At 40.9% G+C, this 23879-nt stretch overlaps 2 protein-coding genes across 4 annotated transcripts in view; one reads left to right on the forward strand and one right to left on the reverse strand.

Moving 5' to 3' along the window:
• Positions 1–23879, reverse strand: part of fancm (FA complementation group M) — a 185051-nt gene that overhangs the window by 134752 nt on the left and 26420 nt on the right. The gene's annotated exons all lie outside the window — the stretch shown is intronic.
• Positions 12804–23391, forward strand: soul3 (heme-binding protein soul3). The gene is made up of 5 exons (XM_060828512.1): positions 12804–13026; positions 18110–18201; positions 18942–19083; positions 19668–19851; positions 23220–23391. Exons 1-5 carry the CDS (start codon positions 12804–12806, stop codon positions 23389–23391), a joined length of 813 nt encoding a protein of 270 aa, XP_060684495.1.

Here is a 23879-nt window from a genome sequence, read left to right on the forward strand (position 1 = left end):
AGGAATGTCTGAACAGGATAAAGGGACTAATTTTATTCTTAAGATCAATTATTTTTCAGACAAAGGAAATTTTCAGTCTTCAAATACACTTACCCTATAGATCCATCCGGACCATTTAGAAAAAATTCTGCATGGCCCACATGGATTTAAAAGTGAAGTATTTTTCCCCCTAAAGGGCCTGAACACACCTGTAGACAGGCAGAGTTTGGGATCTTTGGAAGCAAAACATTTAGGTTTATTCTGGCCGAGCGAAGTTTTTTTAAAATCAAAGTGCCTGAACTGTGCAAAGGTTCGTTTGGGTTTTCTTTTGAAAAGACCTTTGGTTTTGAGGTCTTGTTTGTTTTCAGATGCGCAGATTAAAAAAAATATATGACCTGAAACACTCGCCCTGCACTGATCATTGTGGCAGTCCACGAGTTATGGGTTGCAAATTGAAATGACTCCCCTATCCCAACTCTCTGTCTTCTGTTAGTAAGTCAATCTTCTCTCCTTTCGAATATACCAGCCCTAAACCCACTGGCTTATCCTATTAAGTCTAATGCATGATAGCTGAGTGAACATCTTTTGAAATTCTAAAGGGTTCTTCTTTACCTATTCTGTTTGTTCCTCCTCAAAGTTTAATACGTTTGTCAAGCACACTTTTCCCTTCATGAAACTGTGATAACATAAACTTCAGATACTTAATAATTTTCATAGATTGAAAGAAGCAGCAATAACTGTCTGGAATAAACTATTAAGGGACAAGTACAATGGTTATGCAGGGATTGAAAGAAATTAACCTTAGGTGTGAGGAGTCGTCAAAACTACATAAATAAAACTGTTTAAAACAACTGCTTGATAAATGCTGCCTTAGGCCACAAGGACAAATGATTGCCCTGCATAAGAATTTCTGAAGTTGCCTGCAGGAAAGTGGAGTCTTCAAAACAGACAGTCAATGCCAAATGTCACAGGGAACAAAAAAGCTTCTTCTGCTAAGAAAGCAAGCTGCAGGCGTTATAGTTCCGGAGGAGTAGGTAAACATTTTGGATGAAAGAATCTAAAGGATCATCAATAATGTTGCAAACAAACGTGAAGGATGCAAAACTGTATAAGAACCTGTACGCTTAATGGTAAGGTCCTGGGGAGTGTTGCTGAACAAAGAGATCTCGGTGTGTAGGTTCATAGTTCCTTGAAAGTGGTGTTCCGGATAGTGAAGGCGTTTGGTAAGCTTTCCTTTATTGGTCAGAGCATCGAGTATGGAAGTTGAGAGGTCGTGTTGCAGCTGTACAGGACACTGGTTAGGCCACTGTTGGAACCTTACATACAGTTCTGGTCTCCTTCCTTTCAGAAAGATGTTGTGAAACTTGAAAGGATTCAGAAAAGAGTTACAAGGATGATGCCAGGGTTGGAGGGTTTGAGCTATAGGGAGAGGCTAAATAGGCTGAGGCTGTTTTCCCTGGAGCGTCAGAAGCTAATGAGTGACCTTATAGAGGCTTACCAATCATGAGGGGTATAGATAGGAAAAATAGACAAGGTCTTTTCACCGGGCTGGGGCAGTCCAGAACTAGAGGACATATGGCTAGGGTGAGAAAGAAAAGATTTAAAAGGGACCGAAGGGGCAAATTTTTCACGCAGAAGGTGGTGCATGTATGGAATGAGCTGCCAGAGTGTGTGGAGGAGGCTGGTACAATTACAACATTTAAAACACATCTGGATTGGTATATGAATAGGAAGTGTTTAGAGAGATATGGGCCAGGCGCTGGCAAATGGATATCTGGGTGGCATGGACGAATTGGACCTTAGGGGCTGTTTCCATGTTGCACATCTCTATGACTCTAGAATTCAACTCCAGATTCTTTGGGAGCAGAATTCCAGAAAGCGATACTGTACCAAGCCCTGGACATCCAGAGACAGACACTATTGGTTGGAATTGTAGCAAAATTCCACAACTGATCACGTAATAGCCAACTTGGATCTAGAGTCTTAACGTGCTTACTTGAGTAGTCTCATTATGGTCACTGTATGCAATAAAGTTTAGATAATTGTTTCAGTATTAGAAAATCTCAGACAATTAAATAAGTACCCGAATTAAAAGGTATCTTGTAGTAATTTATACACAAAGCCTTGCTGACACTATCACCACATTACGTATTTCTAAATATTCTGCCAATACCTCCTTCATAACACTAACATTTTCCTAATGACTTTTTTTTAAAGCCAATTAGCCAAACTTATCAGTTTCTTCATCACTTTCCTTTTTGAGTAAGAACATTACAGTTTCCAAACCTCTGGGACCGTTCGAGAATCTATCAGGTCAGCTTTTAGTCCCATTAGTTGCCCTGGCAATTGTTCTCCAGCAGTAGTTCCTGTATTTTTGTACTGTCCCTCAAATGAGATTTAAAATTTTATTGTGTTGTGATTATTACCCCCTTGAGGATCATTAACTATGAGATTCTTATCAATTCCATTCATTACATATGGTTAGATCTAAAATAGCCTGTTCCTTGTTATGTTGTGCATAAACTGTTCTATGAAACAATCCCTGATGCATTCTACAAACTCTTTTGCCATGTTACCCTTGCAAATCTGATTTGTCCAGTCAATACCCAGATTAAAGTCACCATGAAAATTCAAGACCGCTTACATGCCTCCATTATTCCACTGCCCTACAGTATGGCTAGTCTTCAGTTCCCATCCATGACATCCTTCCCTTACTATAGCTTATTTCCACATTACTATCTATTGCACCCATATCATACTCACCACTGTACTGATATGTTCCTTTATTAACAACACACCCTACTATCTTTTCCTTTTGGCCCACTGTTCCAGAACATCAAATATTCTTGAACATTCAATTTCCAGACCAGGTCACCCTGTAGCCATGTCTCCGTAATAGCCATATTTATTTATCTCTATTTTTGCCATCAACTCATTGCATTTGTAACAAGATCAATCAGATAAAGAGCCTCAAACTTTGACTTCTATTTACTGATTTAATTCTAAATTCTGCGACACTCCACTATATTTTCTGTCCCAACACATGCAATCACTCATCCCCTTACTACCCTGCACTCCTGTCTACAACCCTCATTATATAATTTGCCAGGATATTTGATATATTTCAAATGAAAGCCATACTAACAGAGCTCTGAATAGTGTCCAGTAGTGCCAGTGTCCCATGATTTGCTCTCCAGTTCTCTACACAAATCTTTGAGCCACACATTTACCTATCTAACCTATACAGCTAACAGCAATTTCCACATGGCTCAGACAGTAAACTGGACAATATTAATCTTTGTGTTTGTGCTTTTTGACATAGCACTGAGCTGCTCATAATCTCTCAGCAGAACCTCTTTCCTAGTTCTACCCAAGATTTAGTACATCGTTCTACTTGTGAACAGTGCATTATTTGCAAATAACGAGCGTTTCATTCAGACTAAAAGAATTTCTCAAATTCTTTCCTTAATGCTTATAATACAGATTAAAATTTCAAGTTTGGTCCCACTAAGTGGGCGGCACGGTGACACAGTGGTTAGCACTGCTGCCTCACAGTGCCAGAGACCTGGGTTTGATTCCCGCCTCAGGTGACTGTGTGGGTTTCCTCCAGGTGCTCTGGTTTCCTCCCACAATCCAAAAAAAAATGTGCAGGTTAGGTGAATTGGCTATGCTAAACTGCCTGTAGTGTTAGGTGAAGGGGTAAATGTAGGGGAATGGGTCTGAGTGGGTTGCGCTTCGGCAGGTCGGTGTGGACTTGTTGGGCCGAAGGGCATGTTTCCATACTGTAAGCAATGTAATGTAATGTAAACTCCAGAAGAACATTATGTACAATTTGAAATCAATTTTAAATTTTGTTTCACACCGGGGACAAAAGGGCAATCCAGGACCAGAACTTGCAAAGGACAAAGGTTATCTGAAAATGGGATGGTAAACAAGCAGCAGTTCCATTGATGACAGCAGATAGGAGTACTACCAGAGAGCATGGTGATCACACAAGGTGAAAGAATAAGCTGAACCCAGGGACAGAATAGCAGAGTGCTACTATGTAAAGCAATTGAGCAGGGAAGAGAGTAAATTTTACATTTAAGAGAAACAATCAGGTCAGAACATGGACAAGTTGCAATTAGAAAGAGTACTGATGTGCACCTGAAGTTCACTTGATGACCAGAGCATGGAACTGGAATGTGACAGATGATCACATTACATTTGCAAACTTTTATTGAGAGTATCACCTTCATTGCAGTGAAATATTGACAGACATAGCAAATAGCAATTACCGGGGGAAAATACATACAAATCACTACATATTTTCAGCTGAATGTTGAATCAAAACGATCAAGAAGTAGGCGCAAATCTTCATATTCTTTTACATTCTAAGCAGGAACCCGTACTGAACCACCTTCTACATCACACACAAGTCACAATTCCAATTTTATTTGTACTATAACTGCTTTAAATTTGACTTGAAAAATTCGTTCCCTGGTAGAGCATCATGATTGAGGTCAACATTAATCTTACATCTCCAGTTGCTTCGAGAAGATAATTATGTTATGTCTCCTTAAACGGAATGGTTTATTAAACTATTTAAAGCAGCAATTAGAACTCAACTACAATGTTGAACTGGAATCATGAAGGGTAGACTGAATAACGACAAGCAGGAGGCTGGAAGAACATGGCAAGCCAGGCAGCATCAGGAGGTGGAGAAGTTGACGTTTTGGGTGTAACCCTTCTTCAGTCTTGAAGAAGGGTTACACCCAAAACGTCAACTTCTCCACCTCCTGATGCTGCCTGGCTTGGTATGTTCTTCCAGCCTCCTGCTTGTCTACTTTGGGTTCCAGCATCTGTAGTTTATTTTCAAGACTGAATAAGGATAGCAGGATTCATTTCGTAAAAGTATAATTGATGAGTTAAACCTATGCAACAATCCAACAGCTTCGACTGATGCCAGTTTTTACTCTCAGTTTTCCTTCAAAACATTAATTCAACATAGCTGCAATACTAAGCTCCAAAGGACAGCAGTAATGGATAATGCAGTCCGAGGTCTTTCAATTGCACTTCAATTTAGATAATCCCGTAGGCGATTACTATGGTGTTCTGCTACAAGACGCAAATCCCTTTTATTTGCTCCCATGTGTGCAGATTTTCTAGATAACACATTTGTTCCTACTTCGTCATAAACTATTATGAGCTTTAAGGGAAAAAATGTAGGAAATCCTTTCTTAGTCTAACTGAAACGCTCATTTGCGAATGTACATTTCATGTTCATGAATTGCATAAATGTTTGAACTGCATTTTATGAAACTGCTTTCAAGATTTCTGATCAGAATTTTACAGCTATTTAACAGTTTAAAAAGACAGTGCCATACTTTGGAAGTATATTGAGTTTGTTAGATTCTGGTGACAGAAGAAGTGAATTACTCTTCACAAAATTTCTACCTCTAACATGTTCTCATGGCCACAGTATTTATATCGTTAGCCCAGTTGAGTTTCTGGTCAAAAGGTATCTGCCAGGATAATAATTGTATAGGATTCAGCATGGTAATGCTAATTGATATTAAGGAAATGGTCACTCCCAGAAACGCATGCAGTTCAAATAGACACTAGTCAGGTCTTACTGAAAATGGATTCGGACTGCTTCAATATCTGAATCAGAGCAAATATTTTCTTTCAACCCATTCATGGTATGTGGACAACGATGCCCATCCTTGTTGTCATTGCTGTGGGTCACAAGCAGGTCAGACCAGATAAAGGTGTATATTTCATCATTTCATTCTCTACGGGACATTATTGAACTAGATAAATTAAGACAGCGATTACATGGTTACCATTATGTGAACATTTCACAGAGGAATTATCTCCAATCTGCCAGAGAGATTCAAACCCAAGTCTCCAGAACATTAACCTAGGGTTCTGGTCAAACATGTGTTGAGAGTGTGTGTTGCTGGAAAAGCACAGCAGGTCATGCAGCATCCGAGGAGACCCCACCCACAGCTGCCAACCTCAGTTCGGGAACCCTACATCATCCAATTCTACCTCCAACTCAAGAGCCGCAAGTCTGACCACCCCGGCCAACCTATCGTCTCAGCCTGCTCCTGTTCCATTGAACTCCTCTCCACCTACCTCAAAAACCTTCCAGCAATACACACACAACTCTGATCTCCAGCATCTGCAGACCTCACAGTCTTCTAGTCAAATAGTCCAGTGACGTTACCACTACGCCACCACCTAATGCTGAACATTTCATAATCAGCAACAAACATCCCAACTTTCTGACGAAGCAACTGAAGAGAGTTGGGTCAAAGACACTACCCTTAAGAACTCCAGCAGGTGATGTACCAGGACTGAAATGAATAGCCTCTAACAACAACCATGACTATGCAAATAACATAATGCAAAGAATTGCATATGCTCAAGATCTGAAACAAGCAAAAATAGGAAGAAGAACGCGGTTCTGAAGAAGGATTACTGAACTCAAAACTCTGTCATTTCCACAGGTGCTACCCAACCTGTTGAGTTGAGTTTCGCCAGCAATTTGTGTTTGTATTTTTGTTTGTTTCACAACTATGCAGTCATGCTTAAACCATTGGTACTAGGCTTCACTAAAGTAAAGTGACAAATTACGTACATAATAAACGTGAAATTACTACCTTCAGTTCTAATACTTGAGAGACCTCATTCTATAGTCTTAGGCGTAAAGTCTAGGTTGGTATTCTCTACAGTATTGAGTGATTTGGAGGTCCCATCTTTCAGACAATGAAGTGAATCAATTGAGCTTCTTTTTATTCAGACTACCCCCCAGGAGTATGGCATACAGCAATAAAGTAGTTCTATATTTTGTAATGGAATATTCACTATACCAACAGGCAGAAAACTGGGTCTTTGTTATGTCAAATTATCATTTGCATAATGACAACACAGTAACTGTCTTTATTTCTTGGGAAGTGTAAAACAAGGGTCAAGATGACACCCATGGTGGGAGTTTGGAGTCAAAATTACTGCAAACTCAATGATCCAATGCTTGAGCCACTGACTCCCAAGTAACCTATAGTACATACTAATATTTGCTGGAACACAGAATTAACATTGGTGTTTTGTTTTACTTATTTAACTTCATGTAAACCTGGAAGTAAATGCCTAAAATAGTGAATATAGTTGGAAAAGAAACAGATAATTCACTTGTGTCAATGAAAGCTCAGTACAGTTGTATTATCAGCAATTTAATTACAATTATAAATTGTAAACAATTACTTACCTATTCTTTGTCTAGCCTTTTCCACAGTTATGTCCTTAATTGCAAAACTCACGATGACTTACATACAGCATCACCAATTTTGAAAATATTTAATCCTAGGAAGCAAGACTAAATTTTGGAACAGCATTATGAATTAATCCTCCAAATTGATAGCTGTATATTTCATTTTTTACAATATAAATAAACCACCAGTTTTTTTTTAAGAGTGAACTGAACCAGAAAAGATGGAAAATAATTTCCCTACTACTTAAATCAGTAAGTATTAATTGTTATGAAGGCCCTTAACATTCCCATTGATAATTTGTCACACACTTCCATAGCCAAGGCTAAATATGCCACAAAGCTGGAAGCAAATCTTTCATCACAGGTTAGTTTAATCCATTGTGCTGCCCTACATATTAAGCAGTTAGCAGCTGGATAGAGGATGAAAGGAAAATGTGGATCTGGAGTAGTTTAAAATAATCCTCTAATCCCAAATAACATGGACTATACACTTATTGTAGGAGAATCAATTCTATTGATTCTATCACCAACAACCTCAAAGCGAGGTCTGACAAACAATCTATGCCATGCCGAGAATTTTTATTTTCAACAAAGACCGAACTAAAATGGGCGGCACGGTGGCACAGTGGTTAGCACTGCTGCCTCACAGCGCTTGAGACCCGGGTTCAATTCCCGACTCAGGCGACTGACTGTGTGGAGTTTGCACGTTCTCCCCGTGTCTGCGTGTGTTTCCTCCGGGTGCTCCGGTTTCCTCCCACAGTCCAAAGATGTGCGGGTCAGGTGAATTGGCCATGCTAAATTGCCCATAGTGTTAGGTAAGGGGTAATGTAGGGGTATGGGTGGGTTGTGCTTCGGCAGGTCGGTGTGGACTTGTTGGGCCGAAGGGCCTGTTTCCACACTGTAAGTAATCTAAAACTACGAGTAGACACTTTATCCAATTACATAAAGCATATTCCCCTCTCAAATTACTGTAGCAGAGAGTTCCTGCCAGGTCCAATCTCAGCACATTTTCTTATTCCAGCAGCACCTTTTAAAAATAAACTTAATTCTAGGAATGTTTATTCTCTTTATTCTTGCATGTGGCTGTCCCTTGCAAGATCAGCATTTATTGCCCATCCATAATTGCCTTTTAATGGAGTAGCTTACTAGGCCATTTCAGACATCAATTAATTGTCAACCACATTGCTGATTATCTTGAGTCACATGTAAAACAAGATAGCAGATTTTCTTCCCTAAAAGACATAAGCGAATCTGATGAGTTTTCTAAGAATCAATTATAGTGACGTGGTGGTCATTATGGTGACTAGGTCTGTTGTCCATTTTTTTTAAACTAATTGATTTTAAATTTCACCAGCTGCTGTGGTGGCATTTGAACCCAAGTTCCCCAAAGCATTTTGGTCAGTGGCATTTCCCCTATGCCATGAGCTCCTGAGTTGGGTCTGGTATCTGCTTGCAAAACTGATCACTGCAATTAAAAGGATGATTCTGGAGTATGGAACTGAAAAATGTGTTGCTGGGAAAGTGCAGGTCAGGCAGCATCCAAGGAGCAGGAGAATCAACATTTCGGATATAAGCCCTTCTTCAAGGATGATTCTGAAGTAAGGATGATCACCAGCTCCTTTACTCAGCCATTACCCTTTTTTTTTTAAACCTCCCCATATCCGTCCAACTTTATATCCAAATAGTAAATGGAAAATTTGTTCACCAACATTGAAATGTTCCATTCAATTGCATCTGCCAAATATCCCCAGCCCTCCCTACTAATCTCATTTGGCCAAAACCATCAATTTAATCCTTACTACAATCTCCGTTCCCTTATCACTGAAAATCTCATTCCTGAGCAATATTTAAGTTGAAGCAAATTGTTAAAATCTCAATAATCTTTTGGACCCTAAGACCAACTACCAAATCAGCTGTGGCTCTTTCTTTGATTTGTTGGCAATCTTTAGCTGATTATACTTTCAAACAGACATAGGATTTGCCTTATGTTAAAAGGCGTAAGGGCTGTGTTATAGGCATAATGTAAGAATGTTCAAGCTATGGCGGGTTGTAACAAACCAAAAAACAAATATTACTAATTGACATATAACGAAATATAGAAGAAATTAGATTAGATTACTTACAGTGTGGAAACAGGCCTTTCGGCCCAACAAGTCCACACCGACCCGCCGAAGCGAAACCCACCCATACCCCTACCCTTACCTAACACTACGGGCAATTTAGCATGGCCAATTCACCTGACTCGCACATCTTTGGACTGTGGGAGGAAACCGGAGCACCCGGAGGAAACCCACGCAGACACGGGGAGAACGTGCAAACTCCACACAGTCAGTCGCCTGAGGCGGGAATTGAACCCAGGTCTCTGGCGCTGTGAGGCAGCAGTGCTAACCACTGTGCCACCGTGCCACCCACTCATTGGGTTTGAAAGAACTCAACCAAGGATTTAAGAGGTAGGTAGTAGAGGAAATGTAAATTAGATACACGATCCCATGATAAACGTTAGACAGTAAAACAAGATAAAGAAAGTAATGACGAGTTTAGCTCATGATATAAATCCATCAATCTTACGGGTAGGCTAAAAACCCGAAAGATCAGTCCTCAGCAGGGGCCTCACCTTCGTTCCCCTACGCCCTCGGATTAATGAGTTCAACACGCGGCGAGATATTGAACAATTCTTCCGCCGCCTTCGCCTCCGTGCCTACTTTCACAACCAAGACTCCCGCCCACCCTCTGACGACCCCTTCTCCCGCCTCCAACACACCCCATCCACCTGGACACCCCGTGCAGGCCTCCTACCCGCCCTCGACCTCTTTATAGCCAACTGCCGCCGTGACATCAACCGACTCAACCTGTCCACCCCTCTCACCCACTCCAACCTCTCACCCTCAGAACGTGCAGCCCTCCACTCCCTCCGCTCCAATCCCAACCTCACCATCAAACCCGCAGACAAGGGAGGCGCGGTGGTAGTTTGGCGCACTGACCTGTACACCGCTGAAGCCCAACGCCAGCTCGCGGACGCCTCCTCTTATCGCCCCCTTGACCACGACCCCACCTCCCACCACCAAACCATCATCTCCCAGACCATCCAGGACCTCATCACCTCAGGGGATCTCCCATCCACCGCCTCCAACCTCATAGTCCCACAACCCCGCACCGCCCGTTTCTACCTCCTGCCCAAAATCCACAAACCTGCCTGCCCCGGCCGACCCATTGTCTCAGCCTGCTCCTGCCCCACCGAACTCATCTCCCAATACCTCGACACGGTCCTGTCCCCTTTAGTCCAAGAACTCCCCACCTACGTTCGGGACACCACCCACGCCCTCCACCTCCTCCAGGATTTTCGCTTCCCCGGTCCCCAATGCCTTATTTTCACTATGGACATCCAGTCCCTGTACACCTCCATCCCCCATCACGAAGGACTCAAAGCCCTCTGCTTCTTCCTTTCCCGCCGCACTAACCAGTACCCTTCCACTGACACCCTCCTTCGACTGACTGAACTGGTCCTCACCCTGAATAACTTCTCTTTTCAATCCTCCCACTTCCTCCAAACTAAAGGAGTTGCCATGGGCACCCGCATGGGCCCCAGCTATGCCTGCCTCTTCGTAGGATATGTGGAACAGTCCATCTTCCGCAACTACACTGGCACCACCCCCCACCTTTTCCTCCGCTACATCGATGACTGTATCGGCGCTGCCTCGTGCTCCCACGAGGAGGTTGAACAGTTCATCAACTTTACTAACACCTTCCATCCCGACCTGAAATTCACCTGGACTGTCTCAGACTCCTCCCTCCCCTTCCTAGACCTTTCCATTTCTATCTCGGGCGACCGACTCAACACAGACATCTATTATAAACCGACTGACTCCCACAGCTACCTGGACTACACCTCCTCCCACCCTGCCCCCTGTAAAAACGCCATCCCATATTCCCAATTCCTTCGTCTCCGCCGCATCTGCTCCCAGGAGGACCAATTCCAACACCGCACAACCCAGATGGCCTCCTTCTTCAAGGACCGCAGATTCCCCCCAGACGTGATCGACGATGCCCTCCACCGCATCTCCTCCACTTCCCGCTCCTCCGCCCTTGAGCCCCGCTCCTCCAACCGCCACCAAGACAGAACCCCACTGGTTCTCACCTACCACCCCACCAACCTGCGCATACAACGTATTATCCGCCGCCATTTCCGCCACCTCCAAACGGACCCCACCACCAAGGATATATTTCCCTCCCCTCCCCTATCAGCGTTCCGCAAGGACCACTCCCTTCGTGACTCCCTTGTCAGATCCACACCCCCCACCAACCCAACCTCCACCCCCGGCACCTTCCCCTGCAACCGCAGGAAATGTAAAACTTGCGCCCACACCTCCACACTCACTTCCCTCCAAGGCCCCAAGGGATCCTTCCATATCCGCCACAAGTTCACCTGTACCTCCACACACATCATCTATTGCATCCGCTGCACCCGATGTGGCCTCCTCTATATTGGTGAGACAGGCCGCTTACTTGCGGAACGCTTCAGAGAACACCTCTGGGCCGCCCGAACCAACCAACCCAATCACCCCGTGGCTCAACACTTTAACTCCCCCTCCCACTCCACCGAGGACATGCAGGTCCTTGGACTCCTCCACCGGCAGAACACAACTACACGACGGCTGGAGGAGGAGCGCCTCATCTTCCGCCTGGGAACCCTCCAACCACAAGGTATGAATTCAGATTTCTCCAGCTTCCTCATTTCCCCTCCCCCCACCTTGTCTCAGTCGGTTCCCTCAACTCAGCACCGCCCTCCTAACCTGCAATCCTCTTCCTGACCTCTCCGCCCCCACCCCACTCCGGCCTATCACCCTCACCTTGACCTCCTTCCACCTATCCCACCTCCATCGCCCCTCCCCCTAGTCCCTCCTCCCTACCTTTTATCTCAGCCGGCTTGGCTCTCTCTCTCTTATTCCTGATGAAGGGCTTATGCTCGAAACGTCGAATTCTCTATTCCTGAGATGCTGCCTAACCTGCTGTGCTTTGACCAGCAACACATTTGCAGCTGTGATCTCCAGCATCTGCAGACCTCATTTTTTACATCGTCAACAGTTGACAATTTCCCCGCCCACCGCACCTCATGAACGGGCAAGAAGGACCAAATTGATTTAATTTGGGAAGCACTGATCTTTATCGTCCTTCACATTGTTTTGCTGTCTGTCCGGGTGCTCTCGCGAACCTGCTTTCATTTCGCGTATTCGGCTCCCTCCCACCCTAGCGACACTGATTTTAATCCCTCTTGTTCTTTGAAGCGATTCGCCTCTGCAAGCTCGGCCTCATGACGAAAACAGCTGGGAGTGCGCACCACTTCTGGGGTAAATGAGTCTACAACAAAAATCCTCATTTGGATCACAACCCGCGCGTGTACGTGTCAATCAGGTAAGCAATCGAAACACGCCAAGATTTAATCTGTAATGTACAACTGTCCACGCGTTTCAACGTTGATACACATTATTTTTAAAAGAAGCACTTAGTACCCAAACGCTTTCAAGTCTGCTCGATCACATTTTTCTATCCAAAAAGGTACAGGATTGCACAGATGGAGCGTCAGGGATGCAGGTTTGGTAGTAGTGATGGGGCGGGACGGTTTCTGCTCAGTTTGGAAGACCTAAACTCAGTGACGGAAGACGAGAACTTGGATTTGGCAAGTAGTGACAACGGCAATAATGACAACAGCGAACATGAGATTGAGCAAGAAGAGGACCATCTCCTCGGGTACTGGCAAAACATCGGCCGTGGGCATCAGGTGGTTGTGCCAAGAGGTAAGACACGCAAGCTGACACGAGTAGTTTCCGAATATATCAATAACTAATCAGATATTACTGTGGAAATCGATAGAGAAAAAAAAGGAGTTATCCAAACCCTTAAATCTAGTTTAAGTTGAAATGCCTCTCTCCTCTCAAGCCCCATCTGAGAGTTAACCATAAAGCATACTTATGTAATTGTTCACACAGTTTATTTCAGGTCTGTAATATTTTATGGTTAATTGTTTCACACAATTAACAAAATCCCCTTGCTTGATTGTTGTTCGGTTATTTTCTTGCCCAGATTGAAAAAAACGCGTTCGATTTAAATTAGAACTTACTGACCAATTAAAGAAAGATCTCGACTCATTTAAAAAGGCATGAAGTCATTATATTAATTCTGTGCAAAATTAAAACTCGAGTTCAATTCTCTCCATCGCTTTTTCCTGCCCAGAACGTACACCAGATCCAACAATTTAGGTTAAAAATAGAAAAATGTTGCTATGATAGTTCTGTGAATTGTTTTGTTAAAAAATAAAACCAGCAAGAAATGAAGGGAAGCAGTCAGATTTTGCAACACAAAAAAATTGTGACAACTGTTTATGACATCAGATTTTATAAAAGCAATCAATAGAATATCAAAAAACAAATCCTAGTCTGTTTAACAGTCAGCATTGAAACAGTATTTGCCCAACCAATCCACATAAGGAAAGAAAATGTCACCACATGGTTCATAAAAATTAAAGCTATTAGCACAGGAAAGTGGAACGATGCACCTCAATAAACCAATCGGATTTCCTTTTCCCCTGGTTTTGTAAGTGATGAAAATGCACTTTTCATTATTTTACCTGATTGTAAAAATAAGCTAATCATCTCAAACTGGCTTTAGAGATTGGGTAAAATATACATAAAGAATTTTCATACATTTTTTGCTGCCAAACAATAAAGGTTCATATGAAATTATCCTATTACCACCATCTATACAAAACTTTATATTCATACATAATTTTTTGGGAGAACATAAATTCTTCCAATTTAACAGCAAATCAAACTGCTATAACTATCAACTGTTTCCTTATGCTCTACAAACTGTTTTTGTACAACAGCGTAGGATCAACTTCAGCAGATGATTAAGATATATTTATTAGTGGAGTTTCAAAGTAGTCCTGTACTTAATGTTTTGTATTCTCTGAATGAATACATCACTGTCTAGGCCAGCAGTTATTGCCCAGAGGGCAGTTAAGAGTCAACAACACTGCTGTCGGCCAAACCAGGTAATGATGATAGTTTCTTCCATAAAGTAGATGAATGAATTAGATTTTTTCCCCTTACAAAAGGATTCATGTTCATCATTAGACTATTCTAGATTTTTTTAAAATCCCAGATTTTTCTGGATTTAAAATTCCACAATCTGACATGGCAGGATTTTAAACCCAGGTCTGGTGGGATGCTGTGTGGACTGGTTGGGCTGAATGGATTGTTTCCACACTGTAGGGATTCTATGAGAAGAGGGAGTTTTTTTTCCTTAGAATACAAAAGGAAGAGGACATTTAATAGTTTTTTTAAAATTTGAGAATTTTTGATAACAAAAGAGAGGAAAATATTTCCAACTTTGGGAAGAAAGGAATCAGTAACAAGAGAATAGAGATTTAAGATAACTGGCCAAAGAACCAGGGGATAGCTGTGGAGATGTTTTAAACAATAAACATATCCACTTACGGTACTTCCACCATTCTCTGAATTTGAAGAGACAATTTGCAACAGTTCCCCTAATTCTTCATCAATACCTTGAGTGAATTTTTTTGATGTGTTTGTCACTCCTAAGTCTTCATTTTTTGTATCCCACCCTTGACCAGGTTCCTTTTATTCTCTCTCAAATTATCAGTAATGAAACTGAGATTTTCAAACAGCATGGAAGGTATATGATAATAAGGCAGAAGAAAAGTCATAATAGAACATAGACCATTACAACGCAGTACTTACAACGCAGTACAGGACCTTCGGCCCTCGATGTTGTATCAGCCTGTGAAAATAATCTCATGCCCAACCAAAATACACCGTTTCATCATTATCTATATGTATGTCCAATGCCCATTTAAATGCCCTTAACATCAGCGAGTCTACTATTGTTGCAGGCAGGCTGTTTCACACCCCTACTACGGAGTGAAAAAACTACTCCTAATATCTGTTCTAAATCTAACACACCTCAATTTAAATCTACATCCTCTCATGTTAGCCTTCACCATCCAAGAAAAAAGGCTCTCATAGTCCATCCTATCTAATCCTCTCATTATCTTATATGTCTCAAATAAGTCACCTCTCAACCTTCTCTCCAGCAAAAACAGCCTCAGTTCCCTCACCCTTTCATCGTATGGCCTTCCTTCCATACCAGACAATATCCTAGTAAATATCCTCTGAACCCTTTCCAAAGGTTCCACGTCCTTCCTATAATGCAGTGACCAGAACTGTGTGCAGTACTCCAGGTGCAGCCTTACCAGTGTCTTGTACAGCTGAAGCAGGACTCTTGGATCTGAAACTAAATTCCCCCTACCAAAAAACACCAACACACCTTATCCTTTTTAATGACCCTATCAACCTGGGTGGCAACTTGCAGGAATTTATGCACTAGGACACAGATCTCTCTGTTCATCCACACTGCCAAGAATTTTACCATGAGCCCAGTACTCTGCATTCCTGTTACTTCTTCTGAAGTGAACTACCTCATACTTCTCCACATTAAACTTCATGTGCCACTTCTCAGTCCAGCTCTGCATCTTATCTATGTCACTGTGTAACCCACAGCATCCTTCGGCACTATCCACAAACCTACCTACCTTAGTGTCATCCACAAATTTATAACCCATCCTTCTATGCCCACATCCAGAATTTATAAAAATGACAAACCGCAGTGGCCTCAAAACAGATCCTTGCGGTAACTGAGCTCCAGGATGAACATTTCCCATCAATCACCACCCTCTATCTTCTTTCAGCGAGCCAATTTCTAATCCAAACCGATAAGTCACCTTCAATCTCGAAACTCCGTATTTTGTGCAATATCCTACCATGTGGAACCTTATCAAACGCCTATCGAAGTCCACATACACCACATCAACTGCTTTACCTTCAAACTGTTTTGTCACCTTATCGAAGAACTCAATTAGTGAAGCACGACCTACCATGTTGACTATCCCCAATCAAATTCTTCCTTTCCAGATGATTATAGATCCTATCTCTTATAACCTTTTCCAACACCCACAACCAAAGTAAGGCTCACTGATCTATAAATTACCATGGTTGTCCTGACTCCCCTTCTTAAACAAGGGAACAACATTTGCCAGTGTTCTGGCACTACTCATGTTGACAATGACGACAAAGATCAAAGCCAAAGGCTCTGCAATCTCCTCCCTGGCTTTCCCAGAGAATCAGAGGATAAATCCCATCCAGCTCAGGGGTCTTATCTATTTTCAGATCTTCCAAAATTGCTAAAAACTCCTCTTTGTCACCCTCAATCACATCTAATCTTGTGGCCTGTATCTCCATATTCTCACTAACATTGCCCTTTCCTGATGTGAATACTGATGAAAAGTATTCATTAAGCAGTTCCCTTACGTCCTCAGATTCCACACACAACTCTCCACTACTATTCGTGATTGGCCCTAATCTTACTTTAGTCATTCTTTTATTCCTGACATACCTATAGAAGGCCTTAGGATTTTCCTTGATCCTATCTGCCAACTTCTCATGTCCCCTCCTGGCTCTTCTTAGCCCTCTTTAGATCTTTTCTGGCTAACTTATAACTCTGAAGCTCCCTAACTGAGCCTTCACGCCTCATCCTCACATAAGCCGCCTTCTTCCTCTTGACAACTGCTTCAACTTCTTTAGTAAACGACAGCTCCCTCTCTCGACAATCTTGCAAACAATAGAGCAAGTTTGAAAGATTGATTGGTAGAAGAGGAGAAAAACAAATTATTTAAAAAAGGGAAAGACTATTGGGTGTCCTGATACATTAATTAGCAAAAGTTAGCATTCAGAAGTGGAGCACGTAAATAGAATTAAACAGAATATGGCATTCATTGCAAAGGTGTTGAGGTTGGGCATTTGGAGTGTTAAAATCAGGAAGCCTTGCTACCAGTTCAGGGTGCTGATAAGACCATAACTGCACAATGTACAATCCTGGTCTCTTTATTTAACAAGAGATTTATTACTTTAGAGGAAGTTCAGAGAAGGTTCACTAGGTTGATTCCTGTAATAAAACTATTTTCTTATGAGGAAGGGATAATATCCTTATGAAGGTATGATGTAGAGGTGCCAGTGTAGAACTGGGATGGACTAAGTTAAGGATAGGAGGAAGTGAGGACTGCAGATGCTGGAGATCAGAGCTGAAAATGTGTTGCTGGAAAAGTGCAGCAGGTCAGGCAGCATCCAAGGAGCAGGAGAATCGACGTTTTGGGCATGAGCCCTTCTCCAGGACCTGAAGAAGGGCTCATGCCCGAAACGTCGATTCTCCTGCTCCTTGGATGCTGCCTTACCTGCTATGCTTTTCCAGCAACAAATTTTCAGCTAAGTTAAGGATAGGTTAGCTTTTGCTTATGTCAAGTGTCCTGATGAAGGGTTATGCCCAAAATATTAACTCCCTTGCTCTTCAGATGCTGCCCGACCTGCTTTTTCCAGCACCATATTTCATGACTCTGACTCTGCAGTACCTGCAGTCCTCACTATCTCCTCTTTGCTAAAGTTAGTTTGGAAGAAGTGATCTTATTGAAATATACTGAATTTTGAATGTTTTGACAAAATAGATGCTGAAGGGATGTTTCCTGGCATGGAGAATCCAGAACTAGAGGGTTCAGTTTCAAAATAACTGATCTTCCGTTGAAGCAAGTGAAAAGAATTCTATCTGTCATTAATCTTTGGAATTGTTAACCCTCGAGAACAGCGGAGGCTCGGCTATGAATATATTAAAGACCAAGCTGGGCAGATTTTTAATCTTAAAAGGAATCAAGGAATCAACCCTGCAGGAAAGAGGAGTTGAGGCTGCAATTAGATTCAAAGTTTTATAGCCAAAGTAGTCATGTTTAAACCATTATTTGTTCTCATCTCTCAGACATGGCTGAACCAATTCAACAGATGTCAAGAAATAACCGATCTCATGACAGGGAACTGGTTCCATTTAAGACTACAGGTCATAAAAGGAAGGTAATAAATGATGAAGTACATTTATAAAGGGGTTAGCATTTTGTTTGAAGGTTGAGAACTTTTTTTTAAAATCTTCATCCTGACGTGTCATCATCATGCTAGGTGAGATAGAATAAACCTCTATTGATGGTTAGAAGAGACAGGTAATACAATGGAATAGTTACTTGAATTGTATGGTTGAGCTAGAAGAAAAATTACACTGTACAAAGACTATAAAATATAGTAATGTGTCCAAGATTGATGAACTAAAAGTATATGTGATATTTTTCTGTAAAAACATGAAATTCATAATTCACTAATTGGACAAATAAGGACCATCAATACTTCTATTCAAAAGCTTTCCCCATTCCAAGGTAACCTGGGTTATAAATAACTTCTGAGTGATACCTTGTTGGTAAAGTGACAATTTGCATGAGGAGAATATCAGGAATTCCAATTAGAAGAGAAGTCTTGTTGGTAGAGTGTCAGATAAGATAGTTTACTGTACAAATAATAACACAAAAAGGAATCCAAGCAAGGCTCTACATTTAGTGATGGCAGGACAACTTAGTGATTGTTTCAATATATTAAATTGGTAATGCGGTGTTAAAATAACGTGCAAGTTGTTTTGAAAGTTTCTAACATTTTGGTAAACCACAACATAAGACGCAAACCATTTTTACATCCCTATTTGTTCAAACCAAAGTTATCATGGTTGGCAGTAAACAATTTATATTTGTGTTCTATTTTTTCATTTACAGGCTGAAGAACTACTTTATGAAAAACGTCAATATGAGAAAGCAAAATGGGCTTGTGTAAAACAGAATGAATCAAGCTATGAGCAGAGCACATGCCTCGGATTTATGAAATTAATGAAATACATCTGCCAACAAAACTCAGCAGGTGACTTTCAAAAACAAAAATTCATGCTGCAGAAGAATAATACTAATGTAAATTCACAATGCTCAATGGAAGAACATGATGCTCTCATATTGTTATTTGCTGTGGTTATTTTGATTAACTGCCCTCCATCTGTGTAACCTCCAGAACAACTAGATATGTCGTAGATTACTTGGATTAATAAATTTCAAACTAAATCAATTACACTACTGTCTTCAATGCATTATTCAGTTAAGAAACTGTAAACAGATCTGTGGAAGACTTAAAAAGTATTCTATTTCTTTACTATTGTTCTTTGCATAACTGAGAAAAACTTTAAACATGCACTGTTGAATAATGCACGTTTCATAAACAGTATTTGTAATGAGTTTGCAGACTATATTAGCAATTACTTTTATCTGTGCTGTTAAGTGGCTGCTAAAAAGCCAAGACAAACTTTTTCAAATTTCCCAAGTAAAAAAAAATCAAAAAATAATCAGTTTTTCATTACTTTTTTTTTGAATGATGGCTAACACAATAATCTTCTGCCATGTAGTTATGCATTGCATTTGGGCCCAATAATCTACTGGTTTACCTTGTTTCTGCAGGTCTCTTCCTAGGAATGACACTGCCTGTCGTTACCATCGTGCACACCAACCAGACCAGAACAGAGCTCCAGCCTGAAGTAACCATAGCTTACTACCTGCCAGCGCAATTTCAAAATCAGACACCTCAACCTTTTGATGCTGAAATTGCAATAGAGGAGTGGCCTGCTCACACTGTATACACTAGGTAAATTGCATAATACAAAATTAAACAAAGTTCGGGGACATAAACAGTTAGCCCATTTTAAATGATGAGACTTGTGGAAAGGATCTATTTGATGACACCAATGCATTAATGATTGGCTAAATGAAGATTACATAAATAAGGAAATATTGCTGCAAGTGTACAGGCATTGGGTGAAACCACACCTGGGCTATTGCCTACAGGTTGAATTGAGAGTTCAGAGGAGGTTTATAAGATTAATTCCAGAGGGAAGATATTTGTTTGATGAAGAGAGATTGAGCACATTAGGCCTATACCCGCTAGAGATTTAAGGAATGAGGAGAGATCTAACTGAGATATAAAATATGCGAAAGGGGATTGACTGAGACATAGAAAGGATGTTTCTTCTTGGTGTGGGAATCTAGAATGAAAGCCAAGTTTTAGAATAAGGGGTAGCAGATTTAAATCAGGGAAGGAGAAATTACTTCTCTCAAAGGATCAAGGATCTGTGGAATTCTCTACTCCAGAATGCAGTAGATTTGAAGACACTGATTAAATTTGAGGAGATAGACAGACAGATTTTTTCATTATTAATGTGTTGAAGGATTATGGTTAGTGGGTATGAGAGTGGAGATGAAGCAGAGGTGAGCTCAGCCATGATTGTATTGAGTGACAGAAGAACTCAAGGGGTTAAATTCCTACTCCTACTCCTGCTTCTAGTTGTTACATTATGTTTGCTGACTGCACATGTATCACTGACAAAGCACATATTTCTAGATGTCTGCATGCACAGCCTAAACAAAATAGAACTTGTTTTACATAATCAGCTTAATATTGTGCACATGTTGTCAATAATTATTAGTAGTGCAAATGAACAGTTGGCAAATCATTGGTGCATTGATGTCAAACAAAGATCCTATTGTGTAGCAGATTTTGTCACATGATATACTGTTTTATTAAAATTGCATTAACTTCTTTTTAACTAGTAACTATCCTTGAGAGATATTGCTGCTAATGTACATTCTCCTTGGTGTCAACAAGCTCAGACTTGTGCAAACAGCCAAACCCCCCCTCAAATTTGGTAAGGAACACAGTTTCAGAATTACATGACAGAATATGATAAAGTGATTAAGTCTATGGTAGCATTGCCATTTTGGAAAGGTCTTGCAGAAGGCAAATTAAACAAGACCCAAGCAGAAATAAGCCAAAAAATCTAAACAACAAAAAGCAGACATTGAACAACCCAACTTATTGATAATATTGCAGCTAACTGAATAGCTTTTTAAACTACTGAATATTTTTAAACAATAAACTGAATTGTTAATTTGAAACAATCATTCTGTTAATACTATAGATAGTATCAAATAGAAAAGTCACAACTCAAAGTGATTTGTTGACGAGGGACGAACTCACTCAAATAATTTGCCATTTACCCAAGTAATTGCTCAGATTCTGGGGTTATGTTTTGTCATGAAATAACACCACTTCTAAGATAAGTCTTTAAAATCCATTTACTACATGTTGAAATACAAAAGTGTTCAAGACTATAAGGTTATCTGGTAACACTGCAACTTGATTAACTACTGCATATATCAAATTCTTCTTTTCTCATTTAAAACATGCTTTTCTGACAAGCCATTCACAATTCTCCATCCTTTCCAATATTTTTTGTTCTCAATGTTTTTGTTCAGATTCTGAACAGTTATCCCAGGAAGATAATGAAAAATGGTTTATGTATCCAAGTGGGTTGCTGGGCCATTTCAGAAGGCAGTAAATTAGGACTACAGACTTGATGTGGTAGGGATTAGCGAACTAGTGTGTTTTTACAACAATGTGATAATTTTAATAATCAATTTTTAAAAACAGGCTCAGATTTCCTGAATTCAATTTTACAGTTTGGCATAGTGAGATCTGAACTCCAAGTATGCTTTGCTGTTCCAGTTGCATAACCATGAAATTACTGTGCCCCAACATTGCCATTTTTAAGCTGGACAATGGGGTGTTTATGGATACAGCCCAGAAACAAAGCTTCAAGTATCAAAGTCAAATGAGGAAACATCAAACAAGCTCTGCATCTTTCCACCTTCCAGAGGAAGAAAGTAGGTTGGGGCAGAGGAACACAAAAGCCTGAGAAATTAATTAGGCTGGAGCAGTAACTCAAAAGGACACTTCTCTTCCCTCACCTACTTAGTCTAATCCCCAATAACTGGCTCTTGATTTTGGTTTTAATGGTGTTTGGGGCAGTAAGTGCAGGTTCAATTTCCAACACAGCAAGGAGGATGGGTGAGTGGAAAAATGACATTTCTCCAACAAGGGCAACAATCATGTCATCAGCTAATAGTTTAGGGTGGTCAGAGTAATAAGTACAGTTGAAAGATCATTTGGCTTACCTGATATTTAGGGGTTGGAAAAGAACAAATTACATTAACAGCACCTACAGTTATAACTGGTGCCTAATAGATAACACACTTAAGATAAGGTTTCGCAGACAATCACCTAGCATTACCCTATTTTTCTTAAACCACCTGTTATTACACACCGCTGTAGCAGGTGGGTCTTGAACTCAGGTCTCTCGGTCCAGGAGTGGGGACACTACCACTGCACCACAAGAGAGCCCTGATCCTATTTCACTGCTTGGTTGGGGTAGGAGATAACACCATTAGGCTATGACTGGAGTGTTAATCCAGAGGCATAGATAATGTTCTGGGGATGGGTATGAACCCTGCCACAGGAGATGGCAGAAGTTGAATTCAATTTTTTTTAAAAAGCTGAAATTAAAAGTCTAACGATGACCATGAATCTATTGTTGATAGTCAGAAAAACCCATCTGGCTCACTAATGTCCTTTAAGGAAGGAAACTACCTTTCACACCAGGTCTGGTGTGTATGTGACACCAGACCCACAGCAAAGTGGTTGACTCTTAACTGCCCTCTGGGCAATTAGGGATGGGTAATAAATGCTGGCCGAGCCAGCACCACTCATGCTGTGAATGAATAAAGAAACAAAAAGACCACAAGGCCACACCCACAATAAGTTTGAATTCCATGGCAGTCATTACTGCCTTGGAACTCAACTGCAATATCATTTCTCACAATCCCTGGCCAACAGGTCAGGAAACACTCATTTTAATGTGGGCTTTTTGATTAGAACAGCACGACATTGGAGTTTCTCATTTCTTTAAAGCTGTCAAAATTTTTAATATAGTAAATAGATCAACATGTACAAAAAGACATGGAATTGTAATTCATTACAATAGGCATTCAAACAAAACTTAGTAACTATCTGGGAAAATCATAATGCATTCTGGTGCTTTAAAAAGAGGTGTCAAACTTTGAAATTCATCAGAAAAGTAAACAAGAATCCTAATTGTTCATCATTTTCTGCTTGTGCAGACCCTTTAACGGCAACACCACTGAAGAGTCAATTCTCCAACAGATTAACCAATTAGGACAGCACCTAGACACTTCTGAGCAGTTCCTGCATGATACCTTCATCGTTGCTGTTTATAACAATCCTGCTGCTCCAAATCGACACAACGAAATTTGGTTTCTTCATAGCCCTTGAGTAAATAAAAAATGTCTGGTATGGAGCACAGACCTTGGACAGTGACTAATTTTGTGAAAATGTGAAATTAATGTGCTAGCATGAGCGTAAACTCACACTGATAAAAACTCAAAATTGAACATGAAAAACATACCATTAAAATGATCAGATTGATACTGTACTAAATAAATCTAGTCAGTTGCGGACAAAACTTCGCTGAAGACTTATAATTAATTACAGGGTGTCCTCTCAAAGTCATGGTTGTATTCCTGACAATCATGCTGTCAGTTGGCTTTTTTTTTAAAAAGGGATCTGCAACACCCTTCTTGCTGGCCGGCACCACCAACAGGATCTTCTCAGCACATTGTTCAACAGGCTGGGGCTCCTGGCTGGCTTCCCTGGTCCTCCTGCTGCCTAGCAGGATATCAATTGCATCTGGGTTTGCTACTATTTCCTTCTCTCTCTTTATACATGGCTGGCCAGCACAAGAGGTCATCCATCAGATTGTG

The sequence above is a fragment of the Hemiscyllium ocellatum genome, chromosome 8, assembly GCF_020745735.1.
Source record: "Hemiscyllium ocellatum isolate sHemOce1 chromosome 8, sHemOce1.pat.X.cur, whole genome shotgun sequence".
Classification (NCBI taxonomy): Eukaryota; Metazoa; Chordata; class Chondrichthyes; order Orectolobiformes; family Hemiscylliidae; genus Hemiscyllium; species Hemiscyllium ocellatum.

Bases quoted from the DNA above. Each gene is read 5' to 3' on its own strand.
- soul3 (XM_060828512.1), top strand. From the start codon at position 12,804: ATGGAGCGTCAGGGATGCAGGTTTGGTAGTAGTGATGGGGCGGGACGG. The intron at 18,202-18,941 runs GTAATAAATGAT...TTTCATTTACAG, and splicing joins CTACAGGTCATAAAAGGAAG to GCTGAAGAACTACTTTATGA. The intron at 19,852-23,219 runs GTAAATTGCATA...CTGCTTGTGCAG, and splicing joins GCTCACACTGTATACACTAG to ACCCTTTAACGGCAACACCA.